Here is a 24,867-nt window from a genome sequence, read left to right on the forward strand (position 1 = left end):
GAATATGGGGTTCTTTTCTTTATTGACCATGGAATCTTTAACTATAATTTGTCACTTGTCTGTTGAAAATCTACTATATTTCAGCATGGATTACTTAATTCTTTTGCTTTCATCCACTCTCTTGTTCTGGGTTAGTTTTGGGAGAATGGATTGGCTTTTAGCTCCAGTGAAAAGAAAATTATTGCCTGGATTCATATTGCATCTTTTGTCCCAAAGGATTTCAAAGCACTTTATATGCAGGAGGGGACCCACTTCAACTGTCCTTGAATTTCGGGTCCCCCTCCTGTCTGACACCAGCCACACTGCGCCACAGCTGACACAGAGACAGGGAGAATCAGTTCAACTTGGAATTAAAGGGGTAACTTTGTGCAGGGCAGATTATGCAACCCCAAAGATGAATGAAGTTGGGACACCAACCAGGGAGTCATCTCTACCCCTACTCTCATAAACAGTCCCTGGGATCTTTTTAGACCTACTTGTCAAGACCTTGGGATAACATCTCTTCTAAAAGAAGACACTTCCTACAACGTAGACCTGGAATACTGGGACTTTGATTTGGGAATTCTGGCCCAGGGAGGCACAACCCACCTACTGGTCCTGTATTTATAGACGCTTCCAGGTTTTCCATAGAGGTCCCCGATTCCAGGACTGATCAGGTGCAACTTTAGTACAGCTTCTGAGATCCCGTTAGCTCAGACTACGAGGTAATAACACTGCTTGGAAAGCTAGAGGTTTTTGCTGTTTGTGGTTCAGACAGTCAGCTGTTGAGGGCTTTTGTTTTTTTAATGAGACGATTGATTTCCATACTGTTTTTGCACTGTATGTCCTGATAAAGCCTCTGTGCCTGATAACAGATTGAAACAGCAAGTGACAGTTCCTTTTTATTTTGGCCAGAAGATGTGCTAAGCCTCTACATTGACAAAAAAAGAATGAAGCTAATGTAATTGAGAACAGCCTTCACATCCTATATTGCACTCCTGTCTGATTTCCTTTATGACTCTAGTGACATTTTCTAAGGTTGTCATTAAAGCAATTCGCACCCTTTGAGCTGTGAAACACTATGACAGGAATTCCATTTTAAAGGCCTTACTGAATGTACAACGTGCTTTCTCAAATCACCATCTGTTGTGTTATAATATAGGGGTTCACAGTCGGACGCCATGCCCACTGCTCTCTGCTTAAACTGTTTTTTGACCACTAGTAGTAAACATGGCAGTGACCTCCCACCTATTATTAATCACTTCACTAATAGAGTGAACTGACTAGCATGGAAACTCCAGGACAGGGCTGGGATGTAGAACAGTGATCAGGACCATAGCTCTCGTTGAATATGGAATAAAATCTCTGCACTGTAACACTCTAGATACACTGTAGTTCTTTATGACGGTTCTTTATTGTAAAAGCACTTCTGCAACATGTCATATATAGGAATATTTCTTAGAAAATATTCAGTAAAATATAATTAGACCGTATCACTATCTTCACTTAATATTTCTGTTTTCCAATCCCATGTGGGTGTTGCTACCAGGGAATGGTGAAAATATATATTTTTTTATCCTTGTAGGATGTTACTGCTTTTGGCAGACTACTGAGATTTTATGTTATATAAGGTATTTTTCATTATACATTCTTAATATCTGTGTTGGTTCAATCAAGTCTGGAGGTAAAATGAAAAGGAATCATCGTCTGTCTGTTTTTGTAGTTTATAGGGATGAATATTAATTTCCGGCATTGCGTTTTGAATTTGATGATGAAATGTGTGTATTTACTGAGTGAGATTTTTGTGACTTTCTTTATTTTGTAAAAAACGTAATCCAAAATGTGCTGTGTGTGAAATTCAATGTATTGAAATATTGAAATGGTATAGAACTGCTTGAAACAATTGAATATTAAAGGTTATTTTAATATCTATCTTATCCTACAAAGGATCTATATTTTAGAGTACTTTTATTTGCCATAGGTGTTAGTCATGGAGTGAATATAAAGAGAAATTATGCTTCTTAGTTCTTCTTAAACGAATTTTCTTGAGCTGACTAAGCAGAGCTCCCAACAACCTTAGCTCTCGAGTGTTGTGATGATAATCTATCATCACCAGGCGATTACACAATTGGCATCCAGATGTCCCAGGCGCCTTCATTCATACGTCTTCATACACATTACTTTAATTCAATGAACAGTACATGTGGAATAGCCACATCTGTGGAAATTTAAAATACATTTACACAATCAGCCATAAAAAAAACATTTATTGGGAGTGCAAACACTAATACACTTTTTTCCCGTCTAATATACTATACAAGTTGTATGTTATTTATGTGTTAAAATATCTTGAATTGACACAGATTCTTATTTTCCATCAGAAAGCTCTGTGTGAGAAGGGCAACCACTGCATGATGTCAGACTAACAGACAAGAACTGGAGAGGGAGCTTGATGAATTGGGTTCTGCCCAGTGACAAAGCACAGGGCTTGAAGTCGTTTGGTCCAGTTTATTAATGTCATAGTCATTTCATTCTTAATGCTCTTCACCTGAGCTCTCTTTTTGAGAAGAATATGAGCAAAAATGGACCTTCTATGAACAACTGAATAATCATAGTCATAGTTTAAATTGAATTTTATTCTACAAATAAATTCTGTATATAGATTATATATATTCCAAATCCTCCATCATATCAATCTAATAGAATATAGACATATAATAAGAGTGGACTTTCATATACCCTGATTTGATACAAGCAATTTTGTTTTTCTTTTTAAGACAGCAGCTGAATGACAAGCAGGGTTCTCTACAGAAATGAAATTATTGAAAAGTGGACTCTCATAGTCCTGCTGTCTGTTCTAAGATTTGTTCTGAATTTGGAACAGATGTTGGACATGTGGCTGGCGTGCGTCACACGCATGTCATGGACTGATCGGCGGATTGTGTGTGTTTGCTTGCGTTATGCAGGATGGTCAGGGACAGGATAGCATCATGACCTACACTTCTATAGGCTGAAAAGAGTCCATGTCACATGTTGATATACATTATTAAAATCAGAGTATACAAGGACATAATCTCTACAGGAACCTTTACATCAAAGTACAAGACAGTTATCTTGTAGATATTACTGTGCTTAAAGGTTAGGTGTTCTAAGTGTAAAATTTGAGAACAGCATTCTAGGGAGAATGCATCTCTATATACTGTGAATATCCCATCCGTCAACACAGACCAGCACACTTGGAATAGCCAGGGATATTGTTCACAAAGTGGTGGCTGATTTGTACTTTCTGCTGTCCATTATCAGAAAGCCCCTTATTCCAGGTTAGTTCTGTCCCTGGAGCCTAAACTAGAAGCACAGGGTATTAGACAGTACGAGCCTCTAGACTGCATGCCGGTCTGTCACAGAGGGGACACTCACTCACTCACAGAGAGATGATCTGGAAACACCAGTTCACCTAGCCGGCATGTCTGAGGGAAACTGGAGCACTTAGGGAAAACTTCACACAGACACAGGGAGGGCTGTGAGAGCAAACTCCACACCATAATCAAACCCTGGACCTAACAGCATTTGAGGCCACAATATGAACCACCATGTCACTGTGCCGCCTCCTGTAGTTTATCCCAAATGGAAAATCCTGGACAGCAGTCCATGCTGATGAATCAGGATTTGCAGAATATGGAATCTTTTTAGAGCTACAAACTGTTGCCTTCTAGTTTCCAGTTATTCCAAAATATGCTATGAAGCTCAATTCCAAAATATGGAATATAGACCTCTTACACAATTCATTTGATACTACTCTACTGCTCCACTACTACAGTGCCCTAGCAGAATAAAATTAGCATCACTGACATACATAAATAACATAGAGCTGGTGGCTACCAGGGCTGTTGGCGCAAGTGTGATATGGCTTGCTCATTCAGAACTTCTCATGGGTCTGAAGGAGCAGATGATTGTATTTGAGAACATACCCTGGAAATTAGTGAGCAGTCAAGGCTGGGGGAATACTTCTGGTGATACATCGGGCTCCCACAGTGCATTTTATCCTTGGTCTCATGTTCACAAAGGACAGAATGTATTTTGGGAGTTTGTGCTTATTGCCCAGCTTACACCCTGTTAACCAGACACTGTACAAATGTTCATTTTATTCTCCTATCTATCAGGGCACTGTAGCTCTTTTAAAATCTAATTTTCAGAACTATATCGGCCTTTCTGACATCCTGTAGATTGAACACAGCCTTAAATATTTAACACACAACAATATTCTGTAACCTCTATGCACAAATCAGCCTAATGCTTTGGTAGCTGAAGTGCTGTGATATTTATGAGATCCGCCTTTAAATATTGACATAGTTAACATACTGCAGGTTTATTTTGAAATGACCTTTGCTCACCATGAGCAATTTAATAAATTTACTTCTGGTTGTAGATTTTTATATAATGCTTCGTTGAGTAAAAATAATTAGATATTTGCCTTAACTTGAGGAATGCTCATAATATATTATGTATAGAAAGTCATTCCTGATAGAGGGACAATTCCATGGGATTGAAAAGACAGGGAAACCCTAATGAACTGCTGCCATTTTGATCGGAATGTCTTTATTCTAATTCCTGTGATCTCCATCTTCGACTGTGTATGAAACATGTTCTCTGGCTTTTATCTGTGTCATTTTTGACTGCATTAGCCTAACACTTATTTGTACTGATTTGCACTATATGGAATGACACCTTCCTTCTTTTTCTTGATAGTAGATTATCCATACAGCACTGGAAAATCCTTGCTCTGACCATATTTTGCGTCACGCTTTTTTACCATTAGTCCTGTAGTTAATAACGGGCATCATTAAGGTAAACCCTACGAGCCCCACCTTGCCTGAAAGCTCATCCTGACAAATCCCAAACCCACAAGCTGCTTGTGCCAACAGGACCCGAACTTGCTTCCGCAGGCGTTAACCAGAGATTCCCTCTCCCTCTCCCCCCTCCTGCCCGCAGGCTTCCAGAGCGGACATCTGCCCATGAGGGCTTCAACTCCACCATCACTGAATACTGTACGGAAAAGACAAGAATGACAAATCTAGCTGCATGAAGTGTGCATGAGGGACACACACCTACGCTTCAAGCCGATGATGGGTTTGCAGAGGGCCGAGACTCTGTCATGGAAAGTTAAAGGTTGGAGGTCAAGGGGGTGTGTGGTGTGCTTCAGGTATAAAACTACCGATAGAGTTAGCCTAATGTTTTTGCTCTGCTCGTTTTGAATGTCCATGGCCATCACTGTGGAATGTGAGTTTAGCTCCCAACGGGGCTCTCTCCCTCCCTCTTCCTTCTTTACCCGTACAGAGGATGCCACATGGCAATCTGCTTCCTGGGGTTGTTGAGCATCTGCTCCCAGTGCTGCAGCCCCGTGCCGCTGGCCTGCAGCCCCAGGGAGCAGTGGCCCAGAGACTGCTGCTCGCCGCCGCCGCCCCCGCCGCCCCCCCCGCCGGCCTGGTTCAGCACCTCCAGGTCCAGGCAGGACTTGGACAGCAGCTCGTGGGGGACCTCGAACATCATCATCTCGTTCCACACGGGGTTCATTTTGTGCTTCACCCTCCGCGTCTGCTTCTTCTTCAGCTTGGTGGACTGGTGCTTCAGGGCCAGCTTCACCGAGATGTCTGCGGAAACAAGGGGATGTTGCCTCACATCGCGCGCGGGGCGAAAAAGCGAGCTGGAGCGGACGTGTCTGGGATTTAAGGAAATCCAGGTATGCCATGCACACAGGTCGGTCACTTTCCCAGTTACAGGGGCACTGCTGTCCCAGCTCCTCAGACCAGTAATTAAACAAATTCATTGATGTTTTAGAAAAATTGGACAAATTTTGAATTAAGCCCAAAATCGTGAACTTCGTGAGTCGCGAAAGTACCATGTTGTCAAAAACCCCTGGTCTCACCACAGGCGGCAGTGAGCGCTCACAAGAATTGTGACATGAAGCAGCCCTTCCTGCTCACTAGTCACTGTAATGACTCGTGTAATGTAATGTGATGTACGAGCGAATCAACACAGTTTGTGCAGCCGACATTCACTGCAGAAATGTTCCAACGTGATCTGCATGCAGAGTTAAAAAGTAAGTAGTATTTTTCAGCAAAAGTATCTAAAAAATCGAGAGCAATATTTCAATTGGAATAACAGAGGTGTATTCACGAGCCTGCTTGTTTACAACTTAATAAGGCCGCTTCACCTTACCAGATGTTTTCTTGCCTTGTTCTGAATCGCACAATATGGTGCTGCGCATATACCTAGAAATTGTCTATTTTGTGATGGATGGAGTCAGAGTAACGTACCTATGACGTCTTTCAGCTTGTCGGACTGCAGGCCGCGTGCCTTCATGACCACCACTCCTAGCCTGTTTGCGGCCGGCAGGTAGCTGATGGACAGCAGGATCTCTCCCACTGAGGCGCTCAGCTCCTGGAAACACAAGAGTGCCTGGTTACCTGTGGGGCCTGGTCTTCAGTCAGACAGGTCCCGGTTTAACAGTGATCTCCGCCACACGCTGAACACCTGTGAACTTGCAGTGCTGTCAGTGAGAGGCGCCATTTTACTCCTCCCATCAGTGCTGACAAGTGTAATAGGAGCCACAGTGCAAAAAATGGCTGAATAGCAAATCTGATAGATGGTACCATACATGAAGGTGTATGTTGGGAGTATGTGAAAAGAAATACAGTGCCTTCATAATATTGTCAGTCAACAAAACATGGGAAACTGTGTTAACTTTACATTCCATTTGGTTCTAGTCAATAGATATTCATTGATGCAGAGTGTCTCCCTGTCTTAAACATCTGCTTTTCCTCCAGGACACTCATATTAATAGCAAATTGGTCCCTGAAGTGCTGTATTCAAATTATCCACCACTGAGGAGAAGCTGAATAACCTGTTCAGCCTAAACCCTGGGTTACAGGTTGATCAAATTAATCTCAGCTAAAAAGTCATGGGATCTCGCTTCTCTTACATTCAATAGTCACTGTGTTTTGCATTATCGAATCCAACATCTGTCTCTTTTACTTTCTAATGAAAATATTATGCATAGCTGCTCCTCTTAGTAAGAGGCAACATTGTTTTTATTTTGAATTTCAGTGATGTTCAATTCACATGAATCCGGCTGCAGTCATTTTAAGGTGTTATGTTCCGATTTGAGACCCTCCTCCGTTTTGAGACATCATCCGTAAAAAAAAATGTAACAATGCAAACCATTTCACCTTTGGTTTATGTAATCAACGTGTAGACAGGAAAGAAAAAAGGAGATGTAGAAATGAATATTAGTCACCTTGACAGCAGCCCACAGTCATGACACTGTGACTCAGAGAGAACGATTTCAATATGATGAGCATCAAAAAGTCATTTCTCTGCTCTGGGCAGAAAATCTAAAACATTGTAGCTTTTGGTCTGTTGCTTTTCTTTTCACTAAGTTAGAATCCCACTAATTTACTAAGGTTTTCAGTGTCATTAAGACTGTTCCTTGGAAAAGGTTAATCAAATTAGAGACACAAGTAACAAAGTTCTAGCCTTCAACGGCAAACTTCTTTAATGAAAGGTGTAATTTCTGATGAGAATAATAATAAACACAGCTCGTTACAGCAGTGCCTCAGTTCTACATCTCACTTTTGCTAAGTTAGTTTTGCTTACTTGTCTTGAGTGGCCTCTGGAAAATGGACTTGAACCATGAACCTCCCAGTAGCAAAACCCTGTTGCCGTTAACCCCTAGAGCACCTGGGTCTCCTTTGAAAGCCTTTCTTTTTGAAACAGTAAGGTTATCGGTTTAAAATCTGTCTGGCCACCCCACTTCCACCCCCAATCTGTGGTGGTCAAGCAAGGTGAACAGATGATAGTCCTCTTCTTCCTCTGAATCCTCTGGCCCAGCTGTGGGACTTGCAGTGTCTCTTCTAATAGATTCTAGATTCTAATAAATTCTAATAAGAGTATAGGTGACTTACAAGTTTCCATAGATACATCCCGATTCTCTGTTGGAACAAACAGGTTTCTTCAGAGAGGTGAGACATAGCTGTAGAAATGTTTAGGTTGTATTCTTACGCACAATGAAGGAGGAGCCTAGCCCTGGAAAGGACAATTTGGCCCAGTCAATCAGCCTATCAGCATGTTCATAAAAGGCAGGAAGAAGTCCCAACGCCTAGAAAAAAACTCTCATCAAAGGGGACAAGATGCAAACTCAGGAATTCTCCACTCAGGAATGCTCAGAATTGAATCCACTGTGAGGCTGTTACCATTACCAGGCTCACCGGTCGGGACACTGTCGCCTAATAGTGGCAGGAGCTTTTCATGCCTTCTGACCGTGGGGGTGGAATAGGTCACAGCTGTGTACGGCAAAAAAGGCACCAGTCACTCATGAAGAACGAGATTCCAAACCACTCGAAGTCTGTCTCGCGGCACTCAGTCAATGTCTCCTGCGATTTTATGGCCCAAATTAGCAGCGTAACGAAAGGAACTGCTTGGCTGACTTTTATGAAGATCATCTCGTGGAAAAGCTGGGCCATAAATATTTCAGTGCTTCACCCAGTCGAGCTGTGATCACGGCTGAGCTGTACATCAACACTGGAGGGGCAGATCAATGCTGGAAGGCACAGAGCTGGCAAGGCTCTCAGCAAGACCGCTGCTCCTTCTCCCTGGCCCCGCGTTAATGGAGGGCAGGGGAAAGTAAATTGGTTCGCGTGTTTCTCAAAATACAGTTTTCTATTTAAAAAAATCTTCTCCACCCTCCTTGCTCGGTGGAAGCCAGCAATTGTGGTGCTGTCAGGTTCCTGCTCATCACTGTTTCCCCTTTTAGGTTAAGACATCTTGAAATGTAGGAAAAAAAAGACCTTAGGAGTCATCCAGCACCAATGCTGCTGTGTAGCCCTATGGCATGGTGTTTGTCTATGAACATATTGGTTGAATTAGGAATTCCTGCATGTCACATTGAATGAATTACAAGTGGGCACAGAAGACAAACAAATAGAACCACTGGCGTCAGATGGCCTGTCATTAGAATTCCAATAACCTGGAGGAAAAGCGTGATGATGTGTATCTGTGTATCATTGACTGCCAGCAGTTCATAAAGAATCTCGGGCCGAATGATGAGACAGGCTTTGACGCAGCTGAGCCTGTGATGGACAGAGCCCACCGCACTGTTAGTAAGAAACAAAATGACCAAAAAAGCTTGCTTTTGTATATCAAAGAGCATCACAATCTCTTTGATTTAGCAGTGATCGTAGAAAAAGACATTTCCGTTTTAAGAAGTGATTTGTGACGACTTGTTATGTTACTGCGATTGCATTCTCTTGGGAGTTCATTTAGGATGTTTGTGGGACGTGCATAATCAGCAGTCTCAGGAATGCCTAAAGGATTTGATATCTGAATTACTTGTTCCAATAAGCCCAAACTTTTCTATGCATGCAGGGAGGGAGGACTAGACAGATGAGCAGATTGAGAGACTGACAGGCAGATGGACTCCCAGCTCACATCGTGATCGTATTTCTGTCCTCTCACTCTCCCACACAGACAGCATTTTTCAAGCGATGCCAGTTACGCAGGAGGGAGTCTTGCAGCACCGAGCCGTGAGGTAAGCAGATCCTCTCGGAGGGAGCTGCTTTTATAAATAAACCATCGCGCTCCTCAGAAATATTGTAGGAGGATAATGAAAAATTGACAAGGCTCGGAGTGCAAGAAAAGCCCTCGTCTGTTCTGTGCACCGGCCTTGCCTTCCCATCTGCTTCCCTTACTGTCATCGTGACGGTGGTTGCCTGGCCACCTTCTTTTTCAAGGGAAAAAGTCAAAGTATTTCTCTTTTTTCAAACCGACTTATAAATCATTCATGCCCTTCCTTCTGCAGAAAACACACGAGCCTCTCAATTTGGAGATGAAATCCCCTGACTGCAGCCCTATGCTGTCTCAGTCTCTCTGCCTCCTTCTTCAGCTTTTCCTTCTCATCTTTTTTCGTATATTTTACCCACAGTGCACACACACTCACATCCCACCACACTCCCACCCCCCTCCCCACCCCGAGTCCCTGGCAGACCCAGTGTTTTCAGCATCCCTGCCAGCTCTTTCACTCTCCTGAGTCCCTGATGACGCAAATTCCTCTCGCTAGCACCATCTTCTACGCAACACGAAGGCAGTGTGCTTCTGAAAGCTGAACCTCTCTACCTTCACCTCCTCCAGCCGGCTGGGAAACGAGCTTCATCAGAGCAGCGCACGGAAATCTTACAAGTCCTGCTCGGTTTATTTGTTTGCTTTTATTGTTAATCGCTGCACACAGAAGCACAGGAGGTCCTGCACCGATTACGGCTGGGGAGAGAGGACGGCAATCGCTCAAGGAGACAGGACGCTCCTGGCCCTTCTCCCCAGTGTCCTGAACATGGCATCACAGGAGGCTGCTATTCTGCTGGCACTGTGAGTGCTGTGATTTAACCCTTCAAAGGTACACTGCAATGTGCAGTTCATTTGGTCAAGAAAGTAGCTGGGTTCTTGTGTTTCTTTTCTTCTCTTCTCAGCATGGAATAAACCTTCCTTTGCAGCCTATGCATGCTGACACAGCCCCCTATGTGAACTACTTTTACCCTAACTTATACTACACCAATACCCCCCCTCCCAGCATTTCCATAGTGAAGGCAGAAAACAAAATTGAACAGTTAAATAAGTCAATACATCAATCCCTCAATTCCATTTCATTGTTTTAACTGCCATAGGAGAGCAGGATCCCAAAGACAGCCTGAGTGATTATTGACGATTGATGGTTGATTATTGATAGTTTGTTATTGATGATCGAATGTTGATGATTGATTATTGATAGTTTGTTATTGATGATTGATTGTCGGTTGTTGGTTATTTCACAGACCACGAAGAGATCGGCCCTGGCCCATTCTGACCCCCAGAGAGCTAAAGTATTTGGATCTTAAAGAGAGAGACGGGGTACCTGCTTAGGACGCTGGAGGTCGACCCAGCAGTCGGCGTCCGAGAGCATCCCCACGTCGGCCAGTTTGAATCTCACCACGCCCAGGTTGGCCTGCCTGGAGTAGCGGTCACAGCTGTACAGGGACAGGGCGATCTCCCCTTCCACCTCGTAGCCCTCCGGCAGCGGGAACCCCAGGGGCTCCTCCCAGAGGACGTGGGGTGTCAGGCGCCTGATGGACGTCTGCGCCTCCTTCCTGCCCGTCTCGGTCGTCATCAGCCCCACAATGTAGCCGTCTGTCCCCGCCTCCACGCTCACGTGCTCCGCTTAGTGAGTTAAAACAACAGAGCAATTCAGTGCTCGGCTGGCAGGTTTGAAAGGTTGAAGACCTGCGCTGCACAGAGAAAAAGGGGGTGCTTTTTAAATAAATCCTTTAAATGCCATCCTCTGTGGGCTCTCCATCCATTCCTATGTGCATTGATTTAACTAAATGTAAAGGTTTAAATCTCAAACATAATATCAATAAGGAAGGCTTTACAGAAAAGGCTTTTTTAGAAAGAAAAGCAATGATAGGAAACTTCAGGTCTGGTTGGTTTAAAACCACAAACCAGTCATGGACAGAATAATTAGGATAGCATTATTGCTACCATGTTGTTTGTGTATTGTCTCTCATTCTAGTGAAGAATAACAATTACTGATTTTTACAAAATATCAGGGCAGAGGGTTGCACTGAAATGCAAAGAAGCAAATTTGAGGCTTTGCTGCTGCAACAGACTCGGTACGCAATTTTGCATGTTTCGGAAAATGCCCAAAGTTTCAGCACAATGTGTTTAGCCCAAAAAATTACAACAGGCAGCTAGTTCCCTGTGGCCACAAGACCAGAAACCTCAATTCATTTCCCCATGAAACACAAGTCTCAAGCTAAGCGCGCCCCAGAACGACAGGTTAGATCTGTCCCAACCCTGCAGTCACTGCAGAAGGAGATTCTCTGGAAGAACACAATGATCTGACTTGCCTGTGGGTTAATGCTGCATGGGGAATACAGGAGCATGCTGAAACAGACTTACGTGCCAGTCTCAGGCAGCCTTCTTCTCGTCAGTGCTCATATAAATCTGCACCTCTGACAGTGTGGCGCAGGCTCTGGTCAAGCAGCTAGACTGTGCCTACATTTGTGTCAAGGTCAGTTAGAATCATGTGGACTTTTCTGTTTTGGCTTGCTTGTGTCTTTGTTATAATTGGAAAGCTCTCTGCAAACAGTCAACAACATGTGCCCAGGAGTCCTGTGATTATTTCCAAGAGCACTTTTCTTTTTGCTGTCAAGTACTGCTGCTGTCTCGTTAACTCACTAGAGAGAGGAGAACGTTTTCAACATGAAACACCTGGTGAAATGCGGCTCACACTCATATCTTATAGAGAGCAAGCAGTCATTAACAAACATGCAATAAACAGATGGTTTGTGTGGCTTTAACCAAACCTTTGGAAATGCATTATTAAATCTGAAGCAAAGCTCAATACTAAGAAACATCCACTGACATGAATCAAATGAAATTATATTTCGAATTTCATTATGAACTACTCTATGTACTGTAAAGTAACTTTGACCTGTTCTCCCACATCTATGTTCTTCTAGGTTAATTCTAAATTTGAGTTAATATCTGGTAAATGATGGTCCTGAAAGAGTCTTGATTTAAGAAGTAATCCTAATGAAGTTTATAGGTGCTACAACTCAGACGAAAGGCAATATATTTCCATGTCTCATATCAAGCTCTTTTTAGAGATTGTTAGGCAAACAGAAATGACATTAAAAATGTCTTCCTCTTAGGCCCTAGTGCTCAATATGTCCCTTTCTGCGCAGTATGGAATATTATAATCAGTGCACTTCTGGGTGACTAAAGAACTGACGCAAGAGAGCTGGCTGGCAAAGAGCAGTAAAAAATTGAATATGAAATGAAGACGCTCTTAAGCACACCAAGAGAATGTGAGATTCCTTCCCCCTCTACATAATATTAAGTAAGAGCAAACCAAACCTTGGTTAGCAATCAATAAGAGATGAATGCCTGTTTTAATAGGCCCTAGCAGTACACTGTCGATAAGTACATTTAACAAGTCTGAACAGCTTACACCAACAATCAAACACAGACCCCAAAAAAACAAAGTTTTAAATTCAGTCAAATGTGTCTATGAGCTAAAAAACAATCTAGAGCAATGTTTATGTTACCGTTTACTTGATCGTTTGCAATGATCATTTTTTTAAAGCTACAACTCTTCCTGATTAAAATATAATCCTAATTTGCATTGAATACCAGTTGAGAGAGTTTAGCTGTAAAGAGAGTAGTTACAACTGATTATTTATTCAGTCAGCATGCCATGCAAATTAGGACAGCAGTTTGAAGCCAAATATAAATGACTGCTCTAGATAAAGAAGGCCACAGATGAAGAAATATACTTGGGATGCTTTTTATTGTTTAAAACTGTTGTATTGTCTGTTGTATTGTCAAGCCCCACCTGGTAATTTGGTAGCAATATAAATTTAGTAAAGGCCTTAGCACTCACTTTTAAGGTTAATTGAATTCAATTTCAGGAAAACCTTGACATCCTGCGCTGTGTCTGGGGAGTATGGGGGCAGGTGGCAAGCCTAGAGTCACTGCTATCAAAGCCTAAATAGAGTCTTTGCTTCAGTTGAAGTATACTGTGGAATGGTACTGTAAACAATCGTTTGAAATCAGGGAACACAGGGCACTAACTCATCTAACTCTCCGTGAATAAAAGAAAAGTAAATTGATACTTTTATCCACAAATATTGGATACTGGGTGTCCTTTAGCTGTGCTGCAATTTTACATCTGGTAGAAGTCACAGAATAACAGTGTATTTCACTGTTTTCTTAGACTTTGAGAGCCAGAATAATTTAGGATTTCTGTCAACTGTTTACCTGTAAATAAAGACAGAATAATCACTTCAAAAGAGATATGAGGGCATTTAAATCTTAATACTCTGTACTCTGTGCATCCTGGTTTGGTTGTGTTGGACACAGTGGCCCTGTAACTGTTCCAGGAAAAGATGATTGATTTAGGTGTGCATTTAGATGCAATTCAGCAAAGTATTAATCCACAGTTATGGAAATACAGGTACAGCAGACAGACATTAAATGCACATGTGCATGTGGAAACATACTGACTCTGCTGTGGGCAGAGATGCTCATTACCTTCAATGACTGTGACCTGCAGCTCCTTCTTCTGGGTGTGGTAGGTCAGGGAGAAATGAAGTTTCGGATTGAGCATGGAGCTGCTCGTTTTCATCTCCCTCTTCGCTTCCTCGGAACTAGGAATGCCATCGATGGAGTCTGGAATTCATTGTTTATAAAAATAAATGGTCATGAGCTCAATACATCCAGTTCCCAAACCTTGGGTCAGCGTGGGACTTGGATCCCGGGTGAGATGTTCCCGAAAAAGCTTCCATTTCAGGAACATCATGGATTTCATGGGAAGTGTCCATCGCAGAGCTCTCTTTCAATGAACTTGTTCTTAAAAGACCTAGGCACACCTGGGCCCAACACCAGCAGCAGTAGCACACAGTGTAGATGGAATCATAGCCTCACATGCATTTGCAAACTGGAGAACTACTACAGTAGTTGTTCCAGAAAAACGTATAAAGAAAATATTGTTGAGGTTGTATTCACCCCTATTCACTGTGGAGGGCCCTTCTAATCACTTCTCTGCTTCCTGCCCAGTGCACTCCCTCAAGCTCCCCTGTCCATGTCCTGAAACAGTTGTAAAAGTTACAGGATCTTCCCCGAGGCTCAGGAGATCATGCACCGGTGGGCCGGGCAGAGATGAATGAATGACAGATGCTAGCAGTGTAAGTACCAGGCCCTACCTCGATGACAAGGTGTGAATACAATCGTTTCTTTTTTGGAGACTTGAGACTGTTGTCCTTTATTTCTTATGTAGAGGATCAAGAATAATAATATAATAACAGGAAGTCAGTACAATAAGAAGAAGTCAGCTCAGTGAAGTTATGAAATGAGTTTATTCTTATGGAAGGCCTTTCCCCAGTGCCAAAAACAGGAATACAAATGTGACTTCTGTAGCTATGCTCTAAAAAAACTCATTCTTGAGGGCCTTTTTTATAAGCTAAACAATGCACCAGCCAGCCTCATGTGTCACCATTAAATGCCAAGATAAGGGTGAAGACAGAACATAGATTTAATCACAGAATATACAGTGGCAGGATATTGGTGGTGCAGAATGCCCTGCAGGTGATGTTCACTTGCACTGCTGGTATGTTTTTGTATGTTTCTCTGTGTGTAAAACCTATCTCCTTTGATGCCGCAGGCATTTCTGAGAAATCAGACAATAAAGTCTTATCCTATCGCAACATTTTAGGCGCCTGTCACAGAATGCATATTCTAACGTCCAACGGTACGAGAAATTCACAAAGTCAGCCAAACCGGTTACAGAGAGAGAGACCCGCAGTGGGACAGCCGACGGCGCACCCACACAACTGGGCTCTAAGAGGTTCGGCTCTCCGGGTGAGACACCTGCGCCGCTGGTGGGAGACTGGGACCTACGCCACCTGCCGCAGCCGATCACTGCCGGGCGCGTTGCGAGCTCGCAGACCGGAGGAGAGACGCCTCTCTCGCCGGGCATTGACTTCCGAGCGCGTCGCTTCGCGTTAGCCTGAAACCTCCTGGGCCGACCTCACGGAAAGCCGGGGTCTGACAGACGAATGCGGCGCTTTTCTGAATTTGCATTTTGGTCAGACGGATTACAGATTTCACTCGGGCCTGAGAGAAATGTGTTCTGCGTATATAAGAAATCACAGATGGCAAGGAAATCGCAGCCTGTTTTTTTCCTCTGAATTGAAAGTTCCTTTAGTATGGAATTCAGGCGTGAATTAACTCGTGCACATTTTCTTTCTTTATTTGGTTGCCATTTTAAATGCCACTTTGTTTATCACGACGAGCTCTTGTTTGCTTTCACCATGTACATTCAGTTAATTAGTTAATTAGTTAATTAGAAGCCTACGGTAATAAAAAAAAACTCATTAGAGAATAGATAGAAAGTGATTCACCTGTAATGATACCATTAGCTCTTCATTATTAAGCAAATTATCATGTCATAATTGATAGCTTTTTTCTTGTATAGGATATCCTCAGTAGACTTAAACTCTGGCAGTGACACTACTGTCAGTGCCATACTGAGGAATGGAACTACACAAAAGTCTAAATTAAATTCAGCATAATTTCCTCACTGCTCCATAAAGATAAACTGCAATTTTTGGTAATTGCTGGGACCTTCTTACAGTAGACGCTGAGACGTCTAGTGCCTTTCTAGTGTCTTAATGATATTGTAAAAGATGAAATGTCAGAGATAAAAAAAAGTTAAAACAGAAAATGAATTACGTTCAAAAGAATTAGAGGGAATTTGCTCTTTCCCTGTTGTGTTTTTTTAATCACTAGTGCATCTACTCCTATCTGATTTACCTTGCCTGGGGATGATAAAGACCTCTTCAGATCCCTCTGTTGCTAGGTTACCGCGGCCTGGTTCTGCAGTGTTCTCAGATGTAGACTCGGCTGTTGTCTCTAAGGTGTAATCTGGGTAATTAATCACTTCTGGGGAGGTGACCACCGGCTTCGGCTTGTAAATTTTGGGAAATTTCAGCAGAGTCCTTGGCTGTATGGGCTCCGTGGATTTTTTGACGCTGAACTAGAAAACAAACGACACCCCAAGACAGCAGGCACAGGAAAAAACAAGATGGATTAATTTGAATACTTGCACTCATTTTTCACAAATAGATGCTACAGCCTCCATGTGAATATCCCATATTCCTGTTTTAAAAAGACCAAAAAATGTTTAAATGCGTTTTATTCAATACTTCTGTGAAATGGGACAGTGTTCTCATCCTATGCGTGAGACGTCTCTGGTGAAGAATATGAATATTGAATAGAAAAAAATACATTTTACTTTTCCATTTTTGAATTCACCGTCTTAGAGATAAAGACTTCAGTAGCACGTAGCTTCTAGACCATGCCTTTCCAGAACTACTATCAACAGATCTAAGATGTTTTTTCAAATCTTTTTTTATGAAAGTGTGGTTAGAAAAAGGAGAGGAAACGGCATATTTAGGGCAGGTATCAAACTAATAGAGAGAAGTCATGTTGCGTAGAAATACACTGTAATACCACTAATCTGGAGCGCTAATAAGAGTCATTCTTAAGGCCTCAGAGGTTCAGAGAATTGCTGATGGGCAAAGCAATTACAGGGATGTGTTTAATCGCAATAATTGGCTTAATTACCATTTGCTCACAAGATGAATTTGGTTGTTGTGTAAGGATCTATTTCTGTAGTGCTATTGAGATTTCATCAATAAGATCCATTATAGTGCAAATGATGCCAGTCTTTTTTTTTTTCCTCAACAAGTCTAATTTTCTCAGTTCCATACAATTAAGACAACAGTGTGAAGCAGGATGTACAGGAATCATTGCTCATATTCTGCTGATGTGAAGATTGAGATAAATTCATTGTGGCGCTTCCTCCTAATGCTGTACTTACTGGAGCTGTCTCGTCCATAATGTGAAATCACCTCAATACCTTTTTCTTCAACTAGATTAACATCGACCCGAAATGTATATTGATGTTTTCACTTGCGAACTGCTGCCGATGGGAATTGATTCTGAAGTGCCTCCACTCTGCCCTCAGCGCTGACAAGGGCTTGATGTTGAGGTGTCATGGAACGAGAGCCGTTTTCTTGTGCTTGTCAATTTACAAAGGGAAATTTATTGGATAAACTTGGAAAGGGGATAGAATAAGAAAATGTTTTTCAAAACCTGGGGCATTAGTTGGGTGACTGGCTTCAGGAAGATAAACTGCTGTCAAACATTTCTGCTTTTGGTGTATATATGTATTCTATATACTGTAATTCAACGCTTCTGTTTTCAAAAATCAAAGTATCAAAACTGTGTCAGAAAGGTAAAGTGACATCTGGCTTAACTAGAATTAGGGCTGGAGCTATGTAAGCACCTCTGGACAGAGTAAGCATTATATGTGGCACAAATAACTTTTCCGAGACTTTTGCAAGACTCTTGAGTGCTCAAGGAAATCATGAAGGACACCACTGCCATTTCATGGCTCTTACAGTCAGAGCTGTGAGCCAGTTCGATGTTACCTGAAACGGACATTCAAGTAGAGAAAATGGCACTGGGATTGTAATGTTCAGTGTTTGCCTCTGAATTGCCTGGTGTAAAAGCAAACAACTACAGTATGTGCCTTATGCTCGCAAGTCTTCCCTCCCATCGTTCTCACAGAAACACTGTGTCCTTGCCCTCTCTCACCTAAATCCCTCTCTGGCAACAAGTATCTGCCAATGCTGAATGCAGAGATAATGCACAGTATTTGCAGGGATTGTGCTGAAGATATGTCTGCTCTGTAATATCTGTCCATTTTTAACTGGAGGGTGGAGGCCAGCTCTCTGGAGTGTTTCCTTCTTCCTGACAGCGAAGCAGTAGTGCAGCTCGAGGTTTTTGCTATTACAGCGCATTTTTCTCACACTAGGGAATGCTATTTAATTACCCTCTAGGTTTTGCTGCTATTGTATATTTCAATGCTTCCAAAACCTTGAGAATCTCAGGGGGATATAATGGCTAATGTATGCTCTCAGAGAGTACAGAGCATCGCTTTTGTAACTGGAATCCAGGTTCGGACATTAATTTCCCACCTAACTCATCATTGTCCTAATGCCTCACTTGCCTCATGAGAAACATGTGTGCAAGGGCACATCTGCACGGTTTCCTATAAAGTATTACTGGAGACAAAATGTACTGTCAGGGCTTCTGCACTGTTACTGATATTACAATCCATCCACCCATTCTTTACTACTTATCTAGTCTTTGTGTAAATGAAATGCAATTTGTATACTGACTATAAGTGTCAGGGTGTGTTTATAACAGTAGGAGCCACCAGGCCTCCTCAGCTCTTGCCAGAACGTCTGGTTTCAGGTGCTTGCACTGCAGTTGAAAATGGTCTTGTACCAGAAACAACCATGACAACAGTGAGTTTCTCAGCATTGCTCAACATTAAAAGCAGGTGTGGGCCTGGTCAGTACCTGGATGCGAGACCTCCTGGGAAAGAACTAAGGCTGCTGCTGGAAGAGGTGTTAGTGGGACCAGCAGGGGGCGCTCACCCTGCAGTCCATGTGGGTCCTAATGCCCCAGTATAGTGACGGGGACACTATATTGTAAATAGGCGCTGTCCTTCGGATGAGACGTGAAACCAAGGTCCTGACTCTCTGTGATCATTAAAAATCCCAGGGTGTTTCTCGTAAAGAGTAGGGGTGTAACCCCAGCGTCCTGGTCAAGGTTTCCCATTGGCCCTTACCAATCATAGCCTCCTAAAAATCCCCATCTATGAACTGGCTTAATCACTCTGCTCTCCTCCCCATTGATAGCTGATGTGTGGGGAGCGTTCTGGCGCACTATGGCTGCCGTCGCATCATCCAGGTGGGGCTGCACACTGGTGGTGGTGGAGGGGAGTCCCCATTACCTGTAAAGCGCTTTGAGTGGAGTGTCCAGAAAAGCGCTACATAAGTGTAAGCAATTATTATTATTATAATTATTAAAATCCTTGCCAACACGTTTTGTACAGGACTCCAGATTTCCCAGGCTCACCTGCTGAAGTGCACAACACAGGATAACCTCTCTGAAGCCTCAAATCACACATCGCACATTCATATTCACCTGCGCACGCACACAAAATAATAATAGGAACTGCAGCACATTCTAGAATAGAAACCATGCTGTTTAGAGCAATACAACCCCTGCAAGCTGTGTGGCGCTTCCACAGGAACCGAGGTTAAGAGCTCAAGGCGGGGGAGCTGAAAAAGAAAGTGTTGCTCAGTGTTCCTCCCCCTCGACAGAGCAGGGAGGCTGGGAAGCAGGGAGGAAAATAAAATGGCCCAACGTTTCCCATTTTAAAGAGCAGCGCTAGGCGAAGGGCAGGAATGCTCCCGGGCCGCCTAGGCACACACACAATGCGGGGAGCAAGTGGGAGGAGGGGGAGGGGGACAGGTCTTTTGTCTCTCTGGCTCCATCTTTTCCTGTCTTCCTGTCTTTTTCATGTAATGTCTGAAGCAGCGACCCCTCACCCCAGGGGGGCCACTAGTGCCCAAAGGCAGCTATCCCTCACACTGCAGCCTTCCGTAAGACAATAGAGAGCATTAAGAATGAAGTTAAAAATCTGCAGCTGCCAAATGGGTTGCAGTGCTTTGTAATCACTGTATTGCCCGAGATCAGTGTAAATAACATGCTGTACAGACACATAGGTTCAGGTAACTTGCTTGTAATGTTACATATCATGGTCATTTGCACGCTGAAAAAGAGCCATATTATTACACGTTCATGTTTCCGGCTGTCAAATATATATAAATATATAAATATATAAAAGGCATTAAATGGTCGCACGAAAGCTCAGGAATGGCTGTTTGTGTTACACAGCTGTCCGTGTTCATCTGGCACGCTTTCGAGACTTAGAGGAAAGGAGGAATGGAGGAAAGAAAACGAATGAACTGAGGACTCGGATGAAGCCCAGGCCCCGACCCTTCTGTTAATCACGCAATCTCAATCCCAATATCATCAAAACGTTGAGTTTTTTTATTTGGCCTTTGTGGGTCGTTCAAAGTCTGGGGCATGAGCAGTGCTCTCAAATACACAAATGTCTCATGGGCTTAGTTACACCTGCCTTAATTAGACAACCGTGCTATGCAATCAGACTACTTAATAAGCTGCAGAACTGTTATATTTCTAGCCAGGCTCCAAGGTATTTTATATGTAACATTCATTTCTACGAAGGCAGTGTTTCGAGAAATCAGTTGTGAAACACCTCTGGATAAACCCTATTAACTCATAAAATAATTAGGTTAATTGTTTAATTGAAAAAGTACAAGACACTGAAAACTACATAAATTGATTTTGAGATCCCCGCTTAGGTTGTAAGGAATAAGTGAGACTAAGCTGATGGCGTATCGATGATGTCAGTTTATGAAGAATACATTTTGACGCCAAGCAGCTATTTATTAACAGTCTCTTACTCCGTGTGATTGAGAAACTGTGGGACGTGGTGGGGGCACCGAGAGAGCACTGAGGAGGAGGTGTCGAGGATAAATATCTGTGACAGCAACTCTGGCAGAAAACCCAAGAGGGCAGACGGAAATGCTCAAGTAAGGCGAGGTTAGTCAACGGCTGTTTGCACACCGTGTCAGAGGGAGGCTGTCTTGCTCCATTCCCCAAAGAAAGAGCTTCTTGCAGAAGAACATGCGGTACTGCCCAGTGTACAGACCAGAGTCCCTGCCCTCCAGGGACGGGATTTCAGGCTCACGAGCTGATGGATGGTGCCACTCAACTGCAGCACCCACGGAAAAGAGAGCTGCCTTCCTCATTTTCGAATGCTAAATATAGAACACTTCGCCTCACAATACTTTGATATTCACTGTTAGGGGGCAGCATCGGATTGATCTATCACATTACACCCAAACAAACTAAATTCAAGGTTTCCATTTGGTTTGCTGCTTTCACCATCGTTATTATGAACCCACTACCCAGCAGCAGAAAAAATAGAATTACCTTTTGCTCTATTAGGGCTTGTTAAAAGCAGTAATGGCCTGCTTCAGATGAAAAATGAACTCGCTACAGATCATCTTACTTGGTGTACAGTATGTTAAATCAAACTGATAATTTCATTTCCTTCTTTCACACAGAAAATCTAAACAATTTGTGTACTAAAATGCTGCATCTTGAAGCCTTCAGACATACATTTCTTTTCTGAAGAAAAGGGAATATGACTTGAATAACCCAAAAATTCCAAAATTCAGGACTACAGAAATGTGAAATATTTATATAAATATATAAATATTGGGGTTAGATTTACATTTTGTATATTTCCCACCACGCGTAAGGAAATAGGCAAATAGTCAGTTCATGAAATTAACAGCCCACCAATGAGATCTCAAAGCAATCCTATCAGAGAACGACAGAGAGAGCCACACTAAACCCCAGCCTTTATTCAATTTACTGTAAAATTATTATCGTACAATGTGAAGCAAAGGGTTAATAGCAGGAGATTCTTCACAGAGAAAAACATTCCATTGAGCTGCTTGTTGTATTCCAGAATTCCAGATAATATTTTAAAAACTGTTGTGTTGTGAAGAAATTGATTAAAAAGAAGATTTAGTCAGACACGGATTGCCCAGTCATTGACACATGATAGCAGCAGTAAGCAGATCTTTTTTTGTCTAGAATCATCTGTTTGTTTTTTAGTCTTCAACAGCAAAACTGACTCGTTCGGACTCCTAATGTGTTTGCCAGACATTACAAAAATAAAAATCATAAAATCACGTCTCTGCTCATAGCTGCAAAAACAAAAATGTCTTTGAATGGCCAAGGATTTTAAATTAGACATCTAGGGTTAGAGCTCTCCAGGGAATAATCTGCACTGGGAGCTGAACAGTTTGTACAGGGGGTATGTGCGACGATAAGGTTTTCTCAGACAGCAGTCGCCCAGGTGACTGGGTCATTTCTCTGTGCTTTACCACTCACTCAGCCTCTCTCTGTCTATGCCTCACGTTCCTGGTCTCACTTCGGATTTGAGCTTTAAATGCACATTTATAACTCTAAACTGGAGATTGCAAGAATCGCCAAGTCTGCCAAGAATATCAGGAATCCTTGAAAAAACTAATTGAAAAACAAGACAAAAAAGATTTTAAATCACATTTTGCCCTAATGTGACAATGTCCTGCATCAGAAGGGGGCTTTACAATTTGACCCTCTTAGCTGGTATGTCAGGTGTTGTGTGACAAAAAAGGAACATACAGGCACAACATTCTGTTTTGAAATTTCAGCTATCGTTCGGTAAGATGCTTCAAACAGAACTAAGTGTTTGCCGTTTTTCTTCATGTCAATTGAAGAGTCAAAGGTTAGTTCAACAGGAGCATGTATAGTAAAATCATTAAACTAAACATTTATTGTATTCATATTGGAAAGACTCCCTAAACCTACAATAATGCCCAATTAACTGATTGCACTTCACTGGGAGAGTTTTTATACAGTATTACCAGACAGTTAATACTCCAGTTTCGGTATTGAAACACAGTGCAGGTGGTACAGGCTGGAGCAGTGTTTTGTGCTACACAAACCTTAACCTGCACATCTGTACTCCTGTCTCACACTGCTTTAATCTGGAACCGTTCAGATGTTGTGTCTCTGATTCACCCCTGTATCTTTACCCAGTGCTAACAGTTTTGCCTGTCACTTCCTAAATTAAAAACCTTGCAGGAACACATGCACAGACGCACGTCCACACAATGCTGTATTTGCCAAAGGGTTTACCTGCTGGGCGGAGTGGAGGACACTAGGTTTCGTCTTCTCCGGGTCTGTTTCTGTGTCTTGCTCAGACAGCCCCTTCCTGTAAGACTTGCAGAGAAGTGACAGCCCGCATACAGCAAGAATACCTGAAGCTGTGCCCAGAGTGGCACCCAAGGCAATGATGGGGGTAGAGAAAATCATGCTGGAGCCACAGAAAAAATAGGAGTGAAAATACTGTCTTCTTAGTCCTTCAACCACATCATTAAAAGTCCTCGAACGTCCGCATTAAAATTGGGCTGTTCCCCCCAGTTTCGACAAGGACCAGCTATAAGACTGAGCTGCTCCTGCACTGCTGGGATTCCCTGCTCTGCTCATCCAGCGTGGAAACGGGATATTTCCCTCGGCACACTGGTGTGGAAGGACGGCGGTTCCTCTCGTCTCCCCTGATGAATCCGGGGAGGAGGCGAGAGCGAGAGAGACAAGGCGCTGGGAGCAGTGCCACTCGCGGCTCGTTCAGAATGAAGGCTGCTTCATTGATGCTGCTCCCACTCCCCTCCTCCCTCTGCCTCCTCTGAGACTCTGATGTGTAAGATCTGTGTGACGTAGCAAAAGGGCAAATCTCATTACAACCATTAACTCTTCGACAGCAAAAACACCGATTTGATATGAACTCTTCATTTTGTTAGAAAAACCTATTCTCTTCTCATGGTACTGTGACCAGTTCTATTCCTACCAATGTCACCAGTGTTAATGTTAAGTATTATTTACATAAACCCTATTTTTATTCAACCATTTATTACAAACCATTTATCTGCCATTATTTTTTCTTTTATTATAACACGTGCTTCAGGATTATAAGGAACAAGTTAACTGTGATGGACTCAAAAATGGAACAGCGACGCAGCACTGCGATCCCCGCGACCCTGCCAGGTGACTGCAACCTCCATCTTTCCAATCACAACTCCACGGCAGGGACACTACCCCTTCTGCACTCTTTCAGCTTCTCTCTCTCTCTCTTCCTCTGCCATTGCTCACAAAGGCAGCTGTCCAGGGACTGCCCCCACTCCCCCCTCCATCCTCCCCCCCACCCCCCTTGACTAGCTCCCTCGCTTTCTGCTCTCCTTCCCTCTCTCACTCCCATGTTCCTCCACCACCAGCCTCGGCTGTCGCCTCTGGGCGCCGCCTCTGCCCTCTGTCTGCTTCCCCTGCTCAGGGCAGACCTGACCCCACCAGGGCCCTTCACTTCTCAGCCTGCCTCCCCTGGCTCGGCTCTCCTCCATTCTCCCCTCAGCCACGAGCTGCACTCAGCTGAACATGAATGCAGGAGATCTGAGGTGGCTGTCCCTGTCTTCTTTCAGCTCCTTCTCCCTGCCCTTGCCTCTGCCAAACATTCCTACTCCCTGTCTATATTCCAACTGTTCTTCTGCCTACAGGCCTGGTGTGCTCTTCTCCAACCCCTTCTTCCATGTGAATCACTGCCTCATCAGGGTCACCTCCGAGATCTCTCATCTCCACAAACCCTTCAGCCACCACCTCCCCTCCACAAACCCCTCTCCTGCTTCCTCCACAAGCTCTCCTTCCTTAAACCCCTTCACACCCCTCTCTGACAGAGACGTCTCCGCCTTG

At 43.2% G+C, this 24,867-nt stretch overlaps 1 protein-coding gene and 1 long non-coding RNA gene across 3 annotated transcripts; one reads left to right on the forward strand and one right to left on the reverse strand.

Annotated features, from left to right (window-relative positions):
- Positions 1–2,229: 2,229 nt before the first annotated feature.
- Positions 2,230–23,891, reverse strand: syt13 (synaptotagmin XIII). Its single transcript, XM_088611954.1, has 6 exons — positions 23,266–23,891; positions 16,375–16,597; positions 14,095–14,232; positions 10,916–11,217; positions 6,294–6,417; positions 2,230–5,627 (listed from the first exon to the last, which is right to left on the reverse strand). The coding sequence occupies exons 1-6, from the start codon at positions 23,440–23,442 to the stop codon at positions 5,302–5,304; spliced, it is 1,290 nt and encodes a 429-aa protein (XP_088468080.1). The 5' UTR covers positions 23,443–23,891; the 3' UTR covers positions 2,230–5,301.
- Positions 8,646–11,334, forward strand: LOC148645705 (uncharacterized). 2 transcript variants are annotated; one of them, XR_015928216.1, is made up of 3 exons: positions 8,646–9,562; positions 10,259–10,420; positions 10,836–11,334. It is a non-coding gene; the product is annotated as an uncharacterized LOC148645705 (long non-coding RNA). The 2 variants fall into 2 exon arrangements; XR_015928215.1 differs by having other exon boundaries at positions 10,259–10,392.
- Positions 23,892–24,867: the final 976 nt, after the last annotated feature.

This window comes from Lepisosteus platostomus, chromosome 18 (genome assembly GCF_059453375.1).
Source record: "Lepisosteus platostomus isolate fLepPlt1 chromosome 18, fLepPlt1.hap1, whole genome shotgun sequence".
Lineage (NCBI taxonomy): Eukaryota > Metazoa > Chordata > Actinopteri > Semionotiformes > Lepisosteidae > Lepisosteus > Lepisosteus platostomus.

Coding starts and splice junctions, on each gene's coding strand:
- syt13 (XM_088611954.1), bottom strand. CDS start 23,442: ATGATTTTCTCTACCCCCATCATTGCCTTGGGTGCCACTCTGGGCACA. Junction 16,598..23,265: donor TCCTCCACTCCGCCCAGCAG/GTAAACCCTTTG, acceptor TTTGTTTTCTAG/TTCAGCGTCAAAAAATCCAC. Junction 6,418..10,915: donor ACCTCCAGCGTCCTAAGCAG/GTACCCCGTCTC, acceptor TTGTGTTTCCAG/GAGCTGAGCGCCTCAGTGGG.